Source organism: Neomonachus schauinslandi, chromosome 1, assembly GCF_002201575.2.
Source record: "Neomonachus schauinslandi chromosome 1, ASM220157v2, whole genome shotgun sequence".
Lineage (NCBI taxonomy): Eukaryota > Metazoa > Chordata > Mammalia > Carnivora > Phocidae > Neomonachus > Neomonachus schauinslandi.
The window spans coordinates 162,770,471-162,791,665 of record NC_058403.1 but is presented as its reverse complement, the minus strand read 5'-3'; the positions used below and the strand labels follow the sequence as shown (position 1 = coordinate 162,791,665).

Below are 21,195 nucleotides of genomic sequence, written 5' to 3'. Positions count from 1 at the left end.
AGGGGCCTCAGAGGTCTGACAGCGTAGACCCTCCTTCTCCCACACCCACCTCTCTGGGTCTAAGCCATTGCTGGCAGCAGTCGGGAGCAGCCAGACTTGATGGTACCTTGTCAGTGACTTATTGTGCCCATCACCAAACACTGCATAATTTAGCATAATGCCTAAGCCCTGCTTGGCTCATCCAGAGAATCCTGTAGCCTCAGGCATCTTGAAAGTGATGACCTTTGCTGTGGAGTACCTTGTACCTGAACTTTCTTGCCCTCTCTATCTGGACTGATCTGTCATTTGCAGCCAAATCTCTTATTTCCTTACTTAGAAACACTCCTCTTAAAATCAGATTCAGGGGCATCTGGGTGGCTCAGTTGGTTAAGCATCCACTTCTTGATTTCGGCTCAGGTCACCATCTCAGGGTCGTGGGATTCAGCGGGAAGCCTGCTTGCGATTCTTGCTCTCCCTGTCCCTCTGCCTCTCCTCCCACTTGCTCACATGCATGCGTGTGCTCTCTCTCTCTCTCTCAAATAGTCTTTTTAAAAAATCAGATTCAATTTTCTGAATCCTGTTTTATGGACCTAGCATTTCGTACAGACAAAGCACACAGTGGTGTTCTGAAGACCTGCAGTCTAACCTCAGGATCCCAATCTCAGCCTGCTTACTTGTTTATCCTTTCACTAAATATTTATTGAGCATGTTTTACATACCTTATGCTGTCCTGGGTACAGCAGGGAAAGTAAAAGACAAAACTCCCTTTCCTCAAGGAGCTTATGTTTTAGAAATCTGAAGCTTACAAGGCAATGAAGCAGCTGATGGACAGCCGCTAGAGGTGCTCCAAGGGTGCTGGAGTGAAGGGGACGCAGGTGGGGTAGGGAGTCAGGGAGGAGGTGGCACTTTGGCCCCTCAACAATAGGTGGGCGGATGGCATGACTTCTTGGTTAGGAGGGTGGGTCCTGAGGTGAGACTGAGGTACAGTAGTCCCGCCTTATTCATGGTTTCGCTTTTTGCCATTTCAGTTCCTCACTGGAAGCAGGTGATCCTCCTTCTGATGTCAGAAGGCCAATAGTAGCCTGATGCTGTGTCACAAGCCTGCGTCATTCCCCTCATTTCTCATCACGTGGGCATTTTATCATGTCACAGTATCCTTCTTGTGATGAACAGTACAGTGGGATATTTGGAAGAGAGAGACCACATTTATGTAACTTTTATTGCAGTATATTGTTATAATTATTCTAATTTATTCTCAGTTACTGTTTTTCACCTTATTGTGCCTAATTTATAAATTAAACTTTATCATAGGTATGGACATATAGGAAAAAAACATAGTATATAGAACATTCCGTATTACCTGTGATTTCAGGCATCCAGTGGGGGTCTTGGAACATATCCCCTGTGGATAAGGGGGAGCTACTGTGCTTCATCAACCCCTCTGGGCCTCGGCTGCCTGACATATAAAGTAGGTGGGAAAATGATATTGTACCTGGAAGGCAGGGTCCCTGACTTGGAGGAGTCCTAGCCTTCTGGGGATTCAGACATACCCAGGATGAACACCGAGGGCTGGATGTTACAGATAAAAGGGGGCATGAAAAGACAAGGAGGCCTGAGGGAGGCTGCTCCCCGAGGGTGAGGAACCTGGCACAGCAGAGGACAGAGTGGTTGGAGGAAGGATGGAGACTAGTCAAGTCACACAGCAAATCGGGGCAGAGCCAAGATTTGAACACAGGGTCATCTGACTCAAAGCCCAACTCTTTGCACTATATCCTACAACCTTGAATGTGAGGCTGGGGAGAGCAGGAAGATACATGCTGGATTCATAGTTTTGAAACCCAAGCTGCAGCGTGGATAACGTGGGGCTGTCACCTGACCGAGAAGAAAGATGACGAAAGGCCTTGGTGATGGGGCTGAAGAGGGGGCGTCATGTCAGAATATAGTTGGAGATCAAGTTGGCAGGACTTCATGCCACTGATTGAATGTGGAAGCAGCTGGGGAAAAAGTGGAGGCAGACTCCAGTTTGAACACCTGGAGGACAGCCTGGGAGACAGTATTCTCAGCCCATTTCCACACTATTGGCTAGTTCTACATCTTCCTTGGCGGACTCAGCATCTCCCATTCCTGCTTATCCTTGGAGACCCAGCTGCAACCCCACTGTCAGAGCCAGACGGCTGAATTCATCCACAAAGAACCTTCCAGCCCGTCTCTCTAGCCTCCTTTTCCTGTTTCATACTACTCAGTGGGTGTCATGATCCCAGGAATGTCATTCAGACATGCACATTTGGCAGTTCTTTCTTTGAGCACGAGATCTGGGTCTTACCACTCTGGGGACCGGGACTAAGGGCCTGCGGGACACTGTGAATGCATCAAAGAAAAAGGGGCTAGAGCAAGGGTAGCAGATAGTGGGTTTCTTCCCAGCTGATTATGGAGGCTCCCTAGAGTATTGTGGAGGGTCCTGAGGTTTAGCTGCATCCAGGCTTAGCTGCAGAGAGTGTTGTGATTAATTGGTGATGTCTGCCATGAGCACAGGAGGGATGTGGCAGCGTGCATGCCATTTAGGTGCAATCTCTTAATGACAAGACCTGGTTTGTTTGGACAGTCTATGGCTGTTCTCAGGAAAAATCAAAGATGATGTCTAAGTGTCTAGTATAGCTGAGGGTTAGAAGGGGCTGTTGGGAGAACTGGGACCAGTGTCAGATACAGGCTGTCCTCAGCATTGCATTTTCAACTTTCATACCATTCTCCACTTGTGTCCATTACATAATGATGCCCCTAAACCACCTTTTGTTCCCTGACTCAAGGCTCTCAAACCTCAACTCACAAAGGGATTTTTTCTAGCTAACGCCTGCCAGCCAGTGGTTTCATTTTGGCAGCCTAAGTCATTGTCTGCACTGTGGTCTTTGGGCAGTTCATCTGAATATTTTCTTTCCCTTATGGTTTTATTTTAAAAAGTATAAAAATGAAGGTACAGATCTCAGTGGAAGGAGTGTAGTTCTCCTCAATGTAATGTAGAAGCAGAACATGCATTTAGAACTCTAATCAATGGGATTACTTCAAAACAATCATTAGCCATTTAATAAGTCAGGCCAGTGTGGACCTTGAGGAACAGTCTGCTATGTGCATTGCTGAGGGCACGGTGAGGGTGCATTTGGCCAGGTTATAAGTGACCCCTTAATGATACCCTGGTGGCTCAGTGCACTCAAAACAGACCAGGCGGAGAGACGCCTGGGTGGCTCAGTCGGTTAAGCATCTGCCTTCAGCTCAGGTCATGATCCCAGGGTTCTGGGATCGAGTTCCATATCGGGCTCCTTGCTTGAGAGGGGGTCTGCTTCTCCCTCTGCCTGCTCTGCCTGCCGCTCCCCCTGCTTGTGCTCTCTCTCTCTCTCTGACAAATAAATAAAATCTTAAAAAAAAGAAAAAAAAAACAGACCAGGAAGAGCATAACCAACAAGTTTAGTCACATCGAGGTGGTCCCGTACAGTAAGGATAAAGTCCTATGATTTTCAGTTGTTCTTCTATTTTACATGGTAACATTCTTTCTCTTAAATTTTATGAGCATTGGGGGTTAAGACAAATATCATTCAGAACCTGGGCATTCTGAATAATTAATCTTCTGCCATACCACAGAGACAAAAGTGGAAAGTATGCAATTAAAAGCAATAGATTTTAGCTCCCCTCCTTGACTTTTCATAGATACAAGCTGGTTGGCTGAGGTGTGGAGGTTCATTTTGAAGAAAGAAAATCCAAAATTTATATGAAATGCTGAGGAATCATGATAGATTATGCCTACCAGGCTAAGGGAAATGGAGAGCATAGCACAGCTACCCCTCTGGGCAAGAACCATCAATCCTATTGATAGGTGGCCTCTAATTTTTTACTGTTAATATCAGCCACTGGCTCTTGTTCACCTTTTCTGTAATATATTATGTTATATAATATATTACAGCAAGAGATTGAAACGACTGCATGGCGTGTCTGTGGAGCCGATTGTTGATCTGGAAGCAGGACGCTGAAGTGGCCGGAGCAGGGCTGTGAGCAGGCTGAGGATGGTGCCGGCATTGTAGGTTTAAGGATAATGTCTGGATGAAACAATCCAGCCCTCCAGATGTGAGCAGGACCTGATGACACCACCCTCTGCTGGTTCTCATTTCTTGTGTTTGAGGATTGGGTTTAGATCTCTGCTTTGCCACTTGCCAACCGAATGACTTACGTTTGCATTTATGTAAAGTATGGCCTCTTACCTTTTAGTTTACAGGTTAAGTGCAGAGAAATGGTAATATTTTTTTGTTATTGTTTTGTTGTGTTCCTGTCCCCTTCAGTCCCGCTAGTGCACATACGAGCATTCTTCAATGAAATAATAGGGCAGTTAACACAAGGATTGCTGTGTGTCATACTGTATTTAATATTTCTTTTTTAAAAGATTTTTTAAAATTTATTTATTTGACAGAATTAGAGAGCACAAGCAGGGGGAGCAGCAGGCAGAGGGAGAGGAAGAAGCAGGCTCCCCACTGAGCAGGGAACCTGACATATGTCTCCATCCCAGGACCCTGGGAACATGACCTGAGCCAAAGGCAGCCACTTAACCAACTGAGCCACCCAGGTGCCCCCTGTATTTAGTGTTTCTATTTCATTTTTCTAAGATGTTAATTTATATGAGAATAAAATAATATGAGGAAAAAAATCCAAGAGGAAATGCTGTATAAATGTAGCTATTTCTTTTTTTTAAGATTTTTATTTATTTATTTGAGAGAGAGAGCATGAGAAAGAGCCTGAGCGGAGGTGGAGTGCAGGGAGGGGCAGAGGGAGAGGGAGAAGCAGGCTCCCTGCTGAGCAGGGAGCCTATGGGCTCGATCCCAGAACCCTGGGATCATGACCTGAGCCAAAGGCAGACACTTAACCAACTGAGCCACCTAGGTGCCCCTAAATGTAGCTATTTCTATTGTCATGTGTCAAGTGACTGGCATTTTAGCAGGGTTTTATTCTCTTCTTCCCTCTGTCCCCATTTCCCATGTCCTGAACTTCTGCTTATCCTTTATGGGCCAATACCTGGATCACCTCCTTAGAGAAGCCCTTCCTGAGTGCCCCTGTAATTAGTTACTCTGAGCTCCTCCATCCTTTATACTCCCCCTGATTACATAATGCATGGTCTACTTACCTACATGTCTATCTTTTCTACCAGTGGGGAAGCCTCTTGAAGCAGAAACTTCCATTCAAGACTCATTCTCATTTGTGTATTCCAGAGTCTAGCTCAGCACTTGGTATGTAGGAGTGTTTCGGGTATGTAACTGAGTGAGTGAGTGAGTAGGTGGATGAGTGAGTAAAGGAATAAATGCACAAACTGAGTGAAGGACTGGACCGCTGGTAAAAGAAACCCTGGGTTGAGAAAGGTTTCCACTAGAAGAATTAAGACCATGGGTCCTTGACTGGGGCAATCGGAGTCTCTGAACCAGTCCAAATCTGGACACATATCTGTGTCTGGGCACCTTTGGGGGAAGGGCAGAGAGTCTGTAGCTGTCCTCAGATCCTCAGAAGTGTCCATGGCTCCCAAATGTTGACAAGTTGCTGATCTAAACAGATGGAACAGGCAGGCCCCACTGAGAGGATATGACCAAGTTATTACAGAAGAGAATGTGACAAAGAAAAAAATCAGAGCTGGAGGGGACACCGAGTCCTGCATGGACCTCAGGAGAAGGTGTGGCCCCAAGACAGGAACCCCCAGAGTCTAGAAGGTGTTGCTGTTTCCTTGTAAACAGTTCTTGTATGAAGAAACCCAGGGGAGATTTTTCTTCTTGCACAGAATCTGTGGGCTGAAAGGGCTGCCCAGGTTCACTGGGTCCAATCACCTGCCTCCAGGTACAGCAAGCTGAAATGATTCCTGGCATACACTGGGTCTTTCTTGTCCCTGACAGCTTCCCTCCCTGACTCCTCTCCTGCACTTGTCTATCCTATCCTTGGCTGTGAAAACTTGATTTTAATTAAGAGCAGTGTCTTTCAAAAATGTGGATGGTGGCCCATTGGTGAATTGTGACCTGAACTTAGAGAGTCATGACCAGCTTTTTAAAAAAAATGAAATAGAAGATGATAGAAAATATTGAGTGCATCACACATGGAAGAGTGAGTATTTTGTGAAACATCCTGTTTCAGCTCTATGTGTATGGGATTTTGATATCCTGTGTATTTCCTTCTGTGGGGTGTAGTCACAAATGACTGAAAGAGGGGTCAGTGGTGAGAGATGAGGTGGGAGAAGAAACCGTGTCAGGGGTTCATGATTTGCTGCACTGGGAAGTCCTTTGCTCCAGGCCAGAAGTTAGGAGCCTGCCACATGGCCCCCCACTGTCACCCCTTCTTGATTCTTTCCTCTCCTCACCTGGGCAGGTTGTGTACGTCACTGCAACATTTCCGTATGTCATGCTTCTGATCCTCCTGATCCGAGGGGTCACGTTGCCCGGGGCCTCCGAAGGCATCAAGTTCTACTTGTACCCCGACCTCTCCCGGCTCTCCGACCCACAGGTAAGAGCTGCTTGCTCAATGCCCAGTTGCCTGTCACCCCTCAGAAGACCTCCATGGGCCTCTGAGGCTAACCAGGGGGGCTCAACAGCTGGCTGAGCACATGGAAACCTGTGGACCCCTTCTCACAGTAATAATTTTCAATGATAATTAACATTAACAAAAAACAAATTGGTGACATGGTAATAATATATGTGCTTGTTTATCAATACATCAAATAGCAAGATCCAAGGTCTGATAATTTTCATGGTTTCAAAGTAGTGATGAGCATAAATGACGTTTGGGAGATACCGATACTGTGATTTGGAAGTATCTGGGATTTCTGCTGCTAACAATACTATAGTTTGTTGTCTGCATTCATAATTGAAGAAGTGCTAAATTTCAGAGGTAAGTGAAAGTAAAAATACACTTTTTCCTCCCACCTAAGATCACAGATCCCTGCAGCCATGCATCTCAGCCAGAGGAACTGGGTCTGTGTTGGTGATTAATTTTCCTTGTGGGTGTAGCTCACAGAAAGAAGATAATTGGTGAAAATTGGCTCACCTGTTAGTTGTCTCCAGGAAGGCATTGGCTGTTGTACATCACGGGTAGTGACTGTTTATACCTAAGCTTCTCTAAGTGGGTGGTGGTGGTATGCCTGGGGGTACATGAGACAAGAGATGAAAACAAACATCTTGCAGGCCCAGGAGTGCTCAGCCTCACTACTTGTTAGAAGCTCCTGGGAACTTGAAAAATCCCAAATCCCAGAACACAACCCAGACCAATTTAATTAAACTTTCTGGGGGTGGGTCCTACATATCAGTATTTTCTAAAGGCCACCAGGTAATTCTAGTGTGTCTCATAATGTGCTCAAAGACATTTGATGGATGAGGAGACATCCGTTTTTTTTCTTTTGATTGAAGTGTAGTTGATATATAATGTTACATTAGTTTCTGGTGTACAACATGGTGATTCAGCATTTTTATATGTTACGAGGTGATCACCATGATAAATCTAGCTACCGTCTGTCACCATACAAAGTTGTTATATATTATTAACTATATTCCATATAGTGTACCTTGTATCTCTGTGACTTATTTATTTTATAACTGGAAGTTTGTACCTCTTAATCCCCTTCCCCTCTTTCACCTACCCCTCTAGCAACCACCACATTGTTCTCTGTATTTAGGAGTCTGGTTCTATTTTGTTTTGTTCATTTTTTTTTTTAAGATTCCACGTATAAGCGAAATACAGTATTTGTCTTTCTCTAATTTCCTTTAGCATAATACCTCAGGTCCATCAATGTTGTTACAAATGGCAAGATTTCATTCTTTTTTATGACTGAATAATATTCCATTGTGTCTATACACCATATCTTCTTTATCCATTCACCTATCCATGGACACTTGGGCTGCCTCCATAATTTGGCTATTATAAATAATGCCATGATGAACATAGAAGCACCCATATTTCTACTAAAACAAACACAGATGGATCATGCATTAGAATGTAGAATCTGCATTCATAGAAGATGAGCCTGCAAGAAATTCCAAGTGTGCTGTCTGTGTCTTCCAGCCAACCCTGTTAGGAGAACTTGGATGGAAAGGTTTATGGAGGGTGAGATACTGCAGCTCAGCTGTACCTCATTACACTGATTAAGGTCCATGGTGGAGTGGCAATGTGTACTCATTTCTGTCTCAGTTTGCTGTGCTGTGAGGGGCCCCGAGGCTCAAGGCACCACCAGGCACCTGAGGCGGTATCCTGAATTGCAAGCAGAATCCCTAGGAAGAACGAAATGAGCTCCTGACTGTTGGCCTCACCAACTCCAACCTAGGATGGCAAAGGCTCAGTTGGAGAATCAGTTTTGGAAAACCTATTTCCAGAATCACTGGTCTGTGCATTTTTGTTAGATCCACAAATTCTTGACCCAGGACAGATTTCTTGTTCTTTCCTCTACTCACGGGTTTCTTTACCCTGGTCCTCAAGGTCAGTCAAGAGATTCTGAGCATCACCTGCAGTTTCTAATCCTAACAATCATCGGAACACCTTGGAACATGTTAAAAGTACAATTTCAGGGAGTATGGGATGGCACCTGCACATCTATATTATTAGAAAGCTGCAGAGGAGATTCTGATGATTAGAAAAGTTTGGGAAAACTCAGCCAACACCTATGACCATAGAGCCCTATCTACATGTATACACACATGCACCACAAACTCACACCCACACACAGAGCAGAGGTGAAGCCAGACAGTCCACCATTCACACTGCCTGCCCTCCTCATCCCAGTCTCCTGCCATCTCTGTCCTCTAATCTTGGCTTCCAGGTCAGCACTTACCTGCAAGGCTATTCTGTGAAATGGCCACTTGGAGTCATGGCCAGCACATTGGGCAACAGTCTGGACCTGGTCTTCCTCTGGCTCTGCTGCTGATCCTGAGTGACCTTGGACAACTTCCTTCTTTCTTCCCCTTTCTGGGTCTCAGTTTTCCCACTAATGACATGAAAAGGTTGAATTCAGTCAGCAGTTTCAAACTAGATTCAGAGAATCCTGCATTTTTTGTGAACATGGGTTGACAAACTGACTTACAGACCAGATTCCACCCTCTGCCCTTTTTTAAATAAATAAAGTCTTATTGGAACACAGCCATGTTACTTATTTTTTCACATATTGTTTGTAGCTGCCCAGAGGCATAACTCAGAGACAGTGTGGAGTAGCTGAGACAGAAACCATATGACCCCTTGTGTCGAGGGTGCCAAGACCCCACACACACTGAGTGATTCACTAGAAGGACTCAAAGGACTCAGAGCAGTTGCACTCTTGAATATGGTTTATTTCCATCATCAGATAGAGTCTGGAGGAATCCATGCATAGGCTTCCCATGGCATTCTGCCAGGAGGAGACACACAGAACATATTCCTTCTTGCAGCATCAAAATGCAGCAGAATGTGGGCAGTATTTCTGCCCAGAGGAGATTGCTCAGGACTTGGGTTTTTAATGGGGAAGATGGATGGATGGATGGATGGATGGATTTTTAAAATTTTTATTTATTTATTTATTCATCAGAGAGCACAAGCAGGGTGAGCGGCAGGCAGAGCAGGTAGAGGGAGAAGCAGGCTCCCCACTAAGCAAAGAGGCCGATGTGGGACTCAATCCCAGGACCCTGGGATCATGACCTGAGCTGAAGTTAGACGCTTAACCGACTGAGCCACCCAGGTGTCCCAATGGGGAAGTTTTATTAAGTGCACAGATACTTTCTGGCCATGTGGTCGATCACACAGTCCCCAGAACTCCCGACCTTCAGAAGGAAAGCAGGTGCTCACTGTAAGTTGCATTGCTTGTACAAGCAGTCCAGGCAGGCTGGCACAGCAGAATTCAGTGCCCCAGACATCCAAAACAACTGTGTGACTTAGTACCAGGGGGAACACCTTAGCTAAGTTCCCAGACACCAGTCAAGAGCCATTCTTGCCAGCAGGCCCTTTTGGACAGCAACATCACGCTGACTGTGGTAACTCTTTCCTGTACACCTGCAAAACCTATAATATTTACTATTTGGTCTTTTCTAGAAAAAGCTACTAACCTTGAGCTGCAGAACCCTCAGATGCCTGTAAGGGGAGAGCTGATGGCCTCTGACCTCCACCTGACCCCCCACTCCATCCACGTTGCTCTCTACCTCTGGTCCCACCAGCCTGGTCCAGACACCAAGATCTCCCACTTGACAGAAGCCTCCTAACTGGTCTTCCAGAAAAGTCTCTTGACCCCTGTAGGCCACTCTCATGCAGCAGCAGAGTGACCTTTTTGAAATATAAATCTGACAGACACCTCTTTGCTTAAATCCTTTCTGGGATTCCCTGTGGTCTTTGGAATAAGATCCAAATGGAAGGGCCTCCAAGGGCTCTCTTGAACTGCCTCCTTGCTGCATTCCCCCCCGCCCCGCTCCCCCTCTCCCTCTCTCATCTCTCAGTTCATTCCAGATACTGGCCTTCTTTCTGCCTTGGGACCTTTGCATATGCTGTTTTTCTGCTGAGGACGCTCCCTCTTTCTTCCCCAGATCCCCCTTCCCCATCTTGCCCCACATCCACTCGTCCTTTAAGACTCAGTTTAAACATCACGTTTTCAGGCAAGTCTTTCCCAGCTGCCAACCATGCAGCCCCTAGGATTTCATACTTATTTTCCAAAGCACTTATCATATTTACAATGAAATATTTATATATGTACATACATATTTGTATGTATTACATGTATGATTCACTTTACACCCATGCATTTGCTTAGCAGATATTTACTAAGTGCCTACTCTGTATCAGAGATTATTTTAGGTGTCAGGGATATAGTAGTAGACAGTGGACAAAACAATGACACCTTCCCTATGACATTTATATGCTAGTCAAGGAAGAAGGCAGAAAACAGAAGTAAAAATAAAATATGCAGTCCATTAAATGGTGACAAGACCCATGGAGACCAAGTACAGAGTGGCAAGGGGAGGGCTTGAGAGAGGGCTGAAGTTTCCAGCATAGTGGTATCCAGGAAAGGCCTCCCAGAGAAGACAGCTTAGAAGCAAGGGCTTTATCTGCCTTGTCCACCACTGTGTCTCTAGTCCCTAGTTAGCTCAGTGCCTGGTACATAATAGGTGCTCAGTAAATGTTTGCTGAATGACTATAAGAGCCAAAGCTATTTTGACTTTTGAAGAAAGTTCTATTGCTTTAGCTAAAATTCTAAAAACCTCCAGCTCACCAAATCTGAGAGTTATGCTCTCTACCGGTGATGTACAACAGCCAGTGCCTTCCTGGAGACAACTAACAGGTGAGCCAATTTTCACCAATTATCTTCTTTCTGTGAGCTACACCCAGAGTAACTGTCTGGGACAGAGGTAAGGATAGTGACTACAAGATGGAAGGGTAAACAAAACTCCATGTAGCTAGTGCTTTCTGGAAGCTGAGGTATATTGCAGGAAGGGCCCAACACAGCTGAAAAGGAAGGCAGGAGAGCCCGGAGCCTGCTTTCTGTCTGCTTCAGGGGGCTGAAAGTTTGGTGGTGGGGTGCACAGCAAACCTGACTCTGTGGAGGAGTCTTGACAACTCTTCAGACTTTGGAGGCTAGCACATCACACAGGTTTATCTCATTGTGCGGAGTGAAGGCAGCCTGTGAGTGGGTCAGTAGAATCACAGATCCAGATCAGAGAGGCTGAGCTACTTGCCTGTGGCCACAGAACAGCTCAGTGGCCCAACTAGGATTTAGAGCCCAGGGTTCCTGGGTTTTGGGCAAGAGAATACTAAATGAAGGAAGGTGAGGTCTGAAGAAGAAAACAACAGATCCACATGCCCCCCAAGCATTACCATTTGTGCACACCCAGGTTCATCATCAGGAAGGCCCCGGTTTCAATTCCTGCTCTCCTGTTACTGGTTACTGGTAATGTGGCCTCTAGCAAGGCTCCTCCCTCTCTGGGGCCAAATCCCCTCTTCCCTAGAATGAGGCCTCCAGGTTGTAGTTCCTGCCCCATCAGATGACTGTGAAGTTGAAGTACAATGACCCAGTCAGTGGAAGAATGTTTTTTTCTTTTTATAGATATGTATTTATTTTTTCATGTGCGTTAGAAAAAAGAACCTGGGACATCAGTCAACTACATCAACTACTCCCCAGCCATTGAGCAAGAGAATTCCAGAAAGCATGTAAAGAGAGCTCAGCTGTGGGGAGCCTGGGAGCCAAGAACACCTTCTTCATGGAATAACTATGAGGTCTAGAGAGAGAGTCATGGAAGTTGTTTTAAGGTCTAAATCATGACTTCATAGTTATTTTTGCTAGAGTGTATTTATGTACACTCACACACATACCTGTATGTGATAAGGAACAAGGTTAATTTACAAGCAGCTATTCAATAAATACTAGAATGAACATGGACTTGGCAAAAATAGTACCGGAGGAAGATGGTAGGCTGAAGTTTGGGACAGAGCCAGGGCTGGAGAATCATCCTGCAGTAGTGTTAGGACTTTAGGTAGCCACATGGTCCCACTCAAAACAACTGAGGCATGGCTCTCAAAATTAGAGAAAATAGGTCAGGAGAGCTATCGTCTGGAAACATTTAATCAGGAGATCAGAAAAAGGCTCAGTCTCTTGGTAGTTTTCTCCTTTTATCAAGTCCAGAAGTGTTTGTTTTTCTGAGTAATGATCCTGACTCGGTTTCCCATTTGCACCTCAGACTGCACCAGGAAGAAAAGTTTCCAGAAAGGCCTGGTGGTTTGGGTTGTCGAGGGGTGTGAACACCCTTGTTTCTTCGGGATGATCTAGAAGTTGCAGTGTTCAGGCTTCCTGCAGCTACCAGGAACTAAAGGGTTGATGCTGGAGCGACGAAAATGTCTCTTGTGGGTAAACAAATGGGAAGGAGAGGGGATGGAGGAGGTGAGCCCCAGGGACCGGGGCTGGTCAGAGGGGCGGCTGCTGGACACGTTCAGGTCTCCGGCCTCAGAGCCGTATTGGTTCCCTGAACTGCTCTAGCCATTCCCAGAAGTGTGGGGGGTGCTCTTAGGTGGACTGAGGGCTAGCAGGGGTGAAATGAGCACTTCCTGGGAGTCCTCCCTAGGCTGCCAGCTCCATGAGGACAGGGATCACAACATGGATCCTGTGTACCACTCACCTGTTGCCAGATCCCAGCAAAGCTGTTCCCTAGTTGATCCCACTGATATTTACTGCATGTCTACCTATGACACATATCCAGTATATAGAATGAATAAGAATCCCCCCACCCTTGTCCCCAAGGAGCCCACAGTCTGGTGGAAGAGGGTAGAGCCTCACCGGTCCTTGACTGGGTGGGTTTCCCTCCCTATAAGAAGGAAGGGGGTTGGAGGAGATCAGAGCTTCTCATCCTTCCTTTGGTCTGTTGAGAAGAACATGCACCTTGTTCTTGGTGATGGTCCTCGTGCCAAAGCATGGGACTAAGTCATGCCTTTTACACACCAAGGCAGACCTAGAGTAGCTGCATCCATGCTGCCACTTTCCCTCTTTTGCTTCCCAGGGGCTTACGTGGGTAGGGGCTTCATGGGAGGGCTGATGGCTGATGCCCCACTTGCCTTCTTTGTCCTGCAGCCGGAAGGGCCAGCCCTGTCCCAGCACTCCAGTAATAGCTGTGAGGCTTGCAGATTATCATCAGAGCTTTACTTCTCTGGGAACACGTTTGGGGCTTCGTGAAGTTCGGGTGCCCGTATAGGTCAGCTGGGTAGGACAGGCAATGACCCACAGAAGGAAAACAACACTTGGGGTGCCTTCTGCCCCATAGGACACTCTTGCTCCCTGCAGCCCACATCCTGACCAGAGTGACAAGGAGGTGGGGCCTTTCCGTGATCCAGGATCTGCATGAATTCCAGCCCTGGTCTCCAGCTCCCGGCCCTGCTGCTTACAAGGTGTTCAAGACATGCCTGTTTGCGGTGTCATTTACATTTCTAAAGGAACACAGGGTTCCTGACTGGTGCAGTGCTTGGGACCTCAGCTCCCTGGGGTCTTATACAAGGGAAAAATCCTTTCAAGGGGTGCCCCTGGCCCCTCTGGGCTTGTGTGGCATTCTGCATGAAGACTTGATGAAGTGTTGATCTGGACAGGCAGATGCATTCACAGTGGCCCCCTCCTTCTGTCTCCCCAGCCATTGAGCAAGAGAATTCCAGAAAGCATATAAAGAGAGCTCAGCTGTGGGGAGCCTGGGAGCCAAGTACACCATCTTCATGGACTAACTATGAGGTCTAGAGAGAGAGTCATGGAAGTTGTTTTAAGGTCTAAAGGGCTGTGCACCCTACTGTTATAGTCTCTGTGAGAGCTTCTTGACCACCTTGTTTAAAATCACACTCTCCTTCACTCCCACCCTGCACGTCCTGTCCACCCCCCACTTTTGGTTTTTGCCATGACACCTGCCAACATCTAAGACACCTTTCATTTTGTGTCGCCATCCTCCCCTCACTAGAATGTTAGCGCCAGGAGGGCAGAGGATGAATCTGTTACGTTCACTATTGGATCTCCCACCCCTGGAAACAGTGCCTGCCAACATTAAGAGCTCAGTCAATATTTTTTGGAAGGAAGGAAAGAATTGAAGGAAGGAAGGAATTGAAGGCAGGCAGGCAGGGATGGACAGTTTCGGGAGGAGCCTATGTGACTCTGTGTTAGGGTGACCTAACATGTGTTGCAGTAATGGGTAAGCTCTCCAGAGACAGGATTTGTAGTGCAGTGGAATCTCATTTCCAGGAAAGGAAATTGGAGTCACTCTATTGCCATTGACCAGCTTGGTGTCCTTTAGGCTGTCCCTTTACTTTTTGGGACTCGGGGTTCTCACCTGTCTGTTGGGGTAAGAATACCCACCACACAGGGTTGCTGTGAAGTAACTGTGCACATGATTGCAAAAGCACTTCTAGTTCTCATTTTTGGTACCCAGCCCGGGGTCTGGCATGCAGTAGGGCTCTGGGGACACCAGCAGTGTTATTCATTTGCCTCTATGTCACTGGCTCTGGACAGGATGAGTCGTAGCCCCAAAGCCCAAGGGGGAGGCTTTGAACTCGGAACCGAGCGCCTTTATTGTGAACCCAGTAAATAAAGTTTCTCATCAAGAACTTGAAGCGACCCAGCAGCTTGCCTTCTTTGTCCTCTGGCAATTTGCATTCCGTGGTCTCTTATAACTTTCTAAACATCTATTTGTCTTCACTGTCAGCCCTGTGTTCTCTCTGAAGTGTGGAGTGCTTCCACTCCATTTTTTTTCCCCTCAAATTTTTATTTTCTCTCTTTTCAGTCTTTGGGGAATGGAGGGGCTCTTGCAGGAAATCACATTTTCCTTGCCCCAGATTCCTGCCACTCTCACTCTTCATTGTGTTTCAAGTGTGTGTTTTCAGGGCAAGAACAGAAAGGCCTGTCACAGATCCAAATCGTGGGGTCTGCTTTCCCAGGGTGTGCACACGTCCCCCAAGTCAGCCTCTTCTATGGAGGGAACTGGAGTCTGTGGCTAAGGTGTCCAAGTTCTGGAGGTGGGGTAGAAGGATGTCCAAACAGTGAGAGCATCTCAGAACACTAGAAATCTACTCCACCTGCCCACCCCATGAGGACAAATCAAGGAAAACAAGACCTTCATTTAAAACCTTACCTGATGAACCTTATGGATGTGCCCATGGAATTGCTGCCACCTGGTGGCAGTGTACTCTGGTTCCAAATGATCCAAGGAAAAATGGGCCTCTTGGCTCCTGGACTTTGAAACCAAAATGTAAATAACGACACTGACATACAGATGTTGGATACGTTTTGAAAATACTGCAAAACTCACTGAACATGGGAGCTATTCCTTGAGACTGAAAATCAATCAAGGTTTCTTTTTGGTGTATTTGATTCTGGGCTAGGGTCACTGTTCTACCAGCATTCATTTGTTGTCTCCTAAGTACCAGGCATTGGGGATACAGAATCAGATGACATAATTCTTGTCTTCAAAAAGATGACAGTCTTTTGGGAGAGACACATAATTAAGTCAGCGATAACAGTGGTGAAGGGAGTTACTGGGGTTGGAATTCACCTGACATAGGTGTGCTCCTTCCAGTCACCAGGTAAACTCAAGAATTAGAGACACATTGCTGATCTAACCCACACACTGAAAGAAAGGTAGTGAGCATTTCCTCTTTTCTTGACTGCTTGAAATTCCTTAAGAGTTGCTGGTCTGTGGAATCAGAATTCTGATATACTCCACGGAGATTCTGTGCATCGCTGGGGCTCCTCATTAAATCTTTTCAGCCACAGGTTTACTCAAGAGGAGGTTTTGTGAATTTTAATTCTGAGCTGTTTCAGCAGCCCCTTATTAATCTATATTCTCAGTGGTTGAAGAACTGCTTAGGTACACATAAGAGTAGTGATACTAGTTATTGTTTCTTGAAGGCTGATTCTCTGACAGGTACTGTGCTTCACAAACTTGTCATTTAATTCATCCTATTCACTGAATCAGCAAATACTTACTGAAAATTATTATTTTCTAGACCCAGGCACTAAGTCCTATATATAAGTACCTTAAATTCTTATGACCTGTAAGATAGGACCTAAGGTCCTATTGCCCTAAGAAAAGTTCTCTCTTAAGGTCATGAGAGTTTTAAAACCTTTGTCCTAAAGGTTTTTCAGATGGCGGACTGGGCCTCCAAGAAGTTAAAGCACTTGCCTTCTACTAGCAGAGATAGCACTTGAACCCAGGTGACTCTGACTTCGTCATGTAAAGGATGCAATCCTGAAACCCTTTGTCGTATCTGATTTTTCTGGCCTTGCTCTTACTCTGCAGCCCTGGGCTGCCAATCCTGGCTCGGGCATCTTTGAGCATCCCAGACCTACATGACTACTTTGCAAGAATCCTAGTATCTAGCATTAGGTGGGTTTAGTCCCCACCCAGTGCAGGAATCCCCTCTGTAGTAACCTGATCAGTTTCTGATTGGCCCCACCTACAAAGAAACCTTTCACCTCCACTTTGGAACAACTGATCAGCTCACCTGGTTCCCAATGTTGAGACATGCATTCATTCTTTCATTTGCTTTTTCTCTCTTGATTCATCTGCCCCAATTTGTGCCCCACTTTGAGAGTATCTACCAGGGTTGAACATACTAATTTAAGTGCAGCTCAAACAACTGACACACAAACCAGCCTCCTCTGGGCTAATAGAATAGCCTCCAAGGTGGGCTCCCTGCCCCTTACCACTATTCCCTTCCTCACCCTGCAGACTGAGGGAGCTTTGAAAAAGGGGGAAACCTGGATTATGTAACTTCCTGGCATTGTTCTTTAAGTGTGTTGTGCTTTCATTCCTTGAATGTGTTTATAATAGCTACTTTAAAGTCTTTGTTAAATCTCATACCCTTTTTCCTTAGTGCATCAATCATATTTTCCTGTTTTTGGGCATGCCTGGTAGTATTTGATTGAATATTGTGGATTGTAGTTGAATATTGTGGATACTATATTGTAGATGCTCTGGATTCTGTTATTTTCCTCTGAAGAGTGTTGGTTTTATTTGAATAGGTATTTCAATTACTGGCTGACACCTTAAACTTATGTAGACTCAACTTCATGTTTTCTTTGTGCAGATATGTGGAAATCCCAAGCTGTTTCTTAAGATACTCTAACTTAATTGGACTCAGTGGGACTTAGATTCTAAGCCCTGTGTCCTCTGTAGGGCTTGTCAGGGCTCTGCTTTAGGCATTGTTAGGATGGGTCTAAAGTAGTTCTGTGTAGTTCTTACCCTAGAGCAGTGGTTCTCAACCAGGGAAATTTTGCTTCCCAGGAGACATTTGGCAATGTTTGGAAAGTGTTAGTTGTCACTGCCGTGGGAGCTACTGGCATCTAGTGAGAAGAGACCAGGGATGCTACTAAACATACATCCATTACATAGGACAGCCCCTACAACAAAGAATTATGGGGCTCAAAATATCCATAATGCCATGGTGGAGAAACCTTGCCTGGAGGCATGGTTCTTGCTCCTAAGTGGAGGTTGTTCTGTGTCTCAGCCAGGTGCCAAGGCTGAATACTTGGTGTTGACCAGATCTCTTGTCCACTCTCGTAGGCAGGATCTCCAGTCTCCCAGCCCTGCTCTTCCTCCCCCACCCCCCGTCCAAATCTAGTGTCTCTGTTACACTCTCAACCCCTAGTAGCACTATCTGGCCTTGGATGGGCTCACCCTGGATGTTTATAGCTTAGCTGTCAGCCACAGCCTCACAGGGGACCTCCACATGGACATCTGGGGCCCTACTCTGTACAGATCCCCCTTTCTGGTGCCCCACACTATAGATTATAACTATTTCAGCTGTCCCACAGTCTGGCCCTGCCTCCTTGGCCTGAGACTGTGTGTTCTACTTGGACTCTAGCCCTCTGTGCTGTGGTCAAGAAATTGTCCCCAGGTGGAATGCTGGGCAAAACCCCCTTGGAAGTTCCCATCTCTTAGGAATAGTAGTCTTGGCCTGCATGTTATTCAATGCCTGAAACAGTTGCCTCCTCTATTTTGTCTGCTTTGATGGTTGCTTATGGAGGAGGGCTAGTCGATACCAGTCACTCAGTCATGACCAGAAGCAGAGGTCTGACTCTCCTGCTTACAGCACCCCCATCGGCTTCGCCTTGCACTAGGATTAACATCCAGACTGCTCACTATGGCCGTTGTTGGCCTTGTTCCATCTCCCACAGGGTGTTAGGCATTCTAGGCTCTTTCCTACCACAGACCCTGCCTATCTGGATCACTGTTCTCTCACGGCCTGCTCCTTCTTGCCCTGCAAATCTGAGCTCCAAAGTCAGGTCACCTCTGGCCACTTGAGCTCAAACACCCCCACTAAACCCCATGACTTTCACCAAACCCCTGTTTTCTTTTATTCACAGGGCTGGATGGCTGTCTGAAGCAGTCTCATGTGTTGGTTGATATGTTCACTGTTAGCCTCCCCCTGTTAGAATGTAGCTCCATGTAAGCAAAGAACTTAGTGCACCGTGGATTCCCCAGCACCTGTCACACAGCCTGGCGCATGTTAGACCCCCAGTCAATACTAGATGGGTGGATGGGTAGATGCCATATAGTGGCTCAGATAAAGGACTGCACACAGTCAGGAGAACAAAATTATTCCCAATTATACATCCTTTGGAGATTTTATGAAACCTATAGCCTTCGATTGGATCCTTGAAGGATGGGGAAAAGAAGGCTGTTTGGAGATAAGTGAAGACCAGAGGGAGGAAAGTCTGCATATATGAAGGGAATGGTCAGTAACTCAGTGTGCCAAAGGACAGGTTTTGTTGCAGGGAATCATAAGAAATAAGATTGAGACAGCAGACTGAGGCCCCTCACTGGGAACCTTGAATGCAAAGCCCAAAGAGTTTAGGACTTCATTCGCTGGCCAGGAGGGAGCTGTTGAAAGTTTCTGGGCAAGAGGTTGATTGGCATGTACAGAGCTGTCACTTCAGAAGATTGCTTAGACAGGAGGGGCTCAGTAGACCTTGGCAGCAGAGTTTTAGAGTCAGACAGAGCTGCATTTGAATGCCTGCCTCTCACTCACCTCATTGTGTGACCTTAAGCAGGCACTCACCCTCTCTGGGCCTCAGTTTCCTCTCTTGTAAGCCTCAACATCCAATCTTTTACTCATCTGCCCCCCTTGTAGACATAGTAAGATTAAATGAATCAGCACCATGTGAACTTCTCTAGGGGCATAAAAAGAAGGAAAATAGAGTGAGTTTGGAGGTGAGGAAAGAAGTGGACACATGTGTCAAATGACCTTGATTTTGGAGTGGGAGGACAGAGTAAAGCAAGAAGGAAGTCTGTCTGCCAAGGACAGTGGGGGCTTTGCAGCATCATAGGGGACCCAAAAAGTGGCCCTCCAATTGTGATGTCATGAATTTATGGGCAGATGTGGTTGGAGTTAGTGCCATTGTTTGAATTCTTCTGGCTACTTCCAGAAGCCCAAGAGGTGCTGCAGAGGAAAGAGACATGGGGCTCATTTGAAAGAGATGTCAGCAAACGCTGAAGATGCGCCTGCTGTCTGCCAGGTCTGACCATGTACTGGGAGCATGAGGGGTGAATTGGGCAGTGCTGTTGTTCTTGAGGATTTTACATTCTCATAGGGAGAGAGAGATGTCACCAGGAGTGGCCGCAGTGGGGGCCAGAGGGGGCAATGAACGGTCATGACCCCAGCTGTACCAGCACAGGAGAGGAGTGAGCATGAGCCTATCTCCAAGGATTCTTAGGCTGTTTTTTGTTTTGTTTTGTTTAGAATTCCAGCCTTATGTTTATTCATCCAGCAAGTATTGAGCACCTGCTGCATACAGGCATTGTGCTGGCTAGGCCTTTGCTTTTTAAATGAATCAGCAGAAATGTGCAAAGTATCTACTCTTGCTGGACATTTGCTGGGCTCTGTGGGAGTGGGGTGGAGTATGTGGATGAGTGGTGTTTTCTAGGACGGGTTTTTCATTGGGAAGGGGTTTTGGGCCCCCACCCCACAACTGGACATAAAATTTTGTGTGCTAACCGTGTTCTTTTTTAATTAATAAACTTTCTAAAAGCAGTTTTGGCTTTACAAAAGAATTAAGCAGATACTACAGAGAATTCCCATATACATCCTCACCCCTGTTCTGGTTTCCCCTGTTATTTAACTCTTATATTAGTGTGGTGCATTTGTTACAACTGATGAGAAAGTCTTGAGACATTGTTATTAACCATAGTTTACATTCAGGTTCATTCTTTGTGTTGTTCACTCTGTGGGTTTTGAAAAGTGCATAATGTATCTTCCATGTATCTACCATTACAGTATCATACAGAATAGCTTCAGCGCCCTAAACATCCCCTGTGCTCCACCTATTCATTCTTCCTTCCTTCCCTGAACCTCTGGCAACCACTGATCTTTTTACTGTCTCCATAGTTTTGCCTTTTCCAGAATGTCGTACAGCATGTAGCCTTTTCAGATTGGCCTCTTTCACCTAGTAATAAGCATTTTAGGTTTATGCATGTCTTTTTGTGGCTTGACAGCTCATTTCTTTTTAACACTGAAAAATAGTCCATCAGCAAGATGTACCATATTTGTTTATTCTTTCATTTATTGATGGATGTCCTGGATACTTCCAAGTTGGGCAATTATGAATAAAGCTGTTAGAAACATTTGTGTGCAGATATGTCCTTAAGCATGTTTTTCTTTAAAGGAGTCCAGCCACTCTCAACAATCGAGATCCCTGTTCTTGAGCTTTTGACCAGAGCTTTTATATAGTGTGGGGGTTACCATCAGATT

The 21,195-nt window shown here is 45.9% G+C and overlaps 1 protein-coding gene across 1 annotated transcript in view; it reads left to right on the top strand.

The window, feature by feature from the left end:
* SLC6A11 (solute carrier family 6 member 11) overlaps positions 1–21,195 on the top strand; it is a 125,445-nt gene that overhangs the window by 53,444 nt on the left and 50,806 nt on the right. The window contains exon 6 of the mRNA XM_021694958.1: positions 6,358–6,492. Coding sequence (XP_021550633.1) covers positions 6,358–6,492 — 135 coding nt within the window. The remainder of the gene's footprint in view (positions 1–6,357; positions 6,493–21,195) is intronic.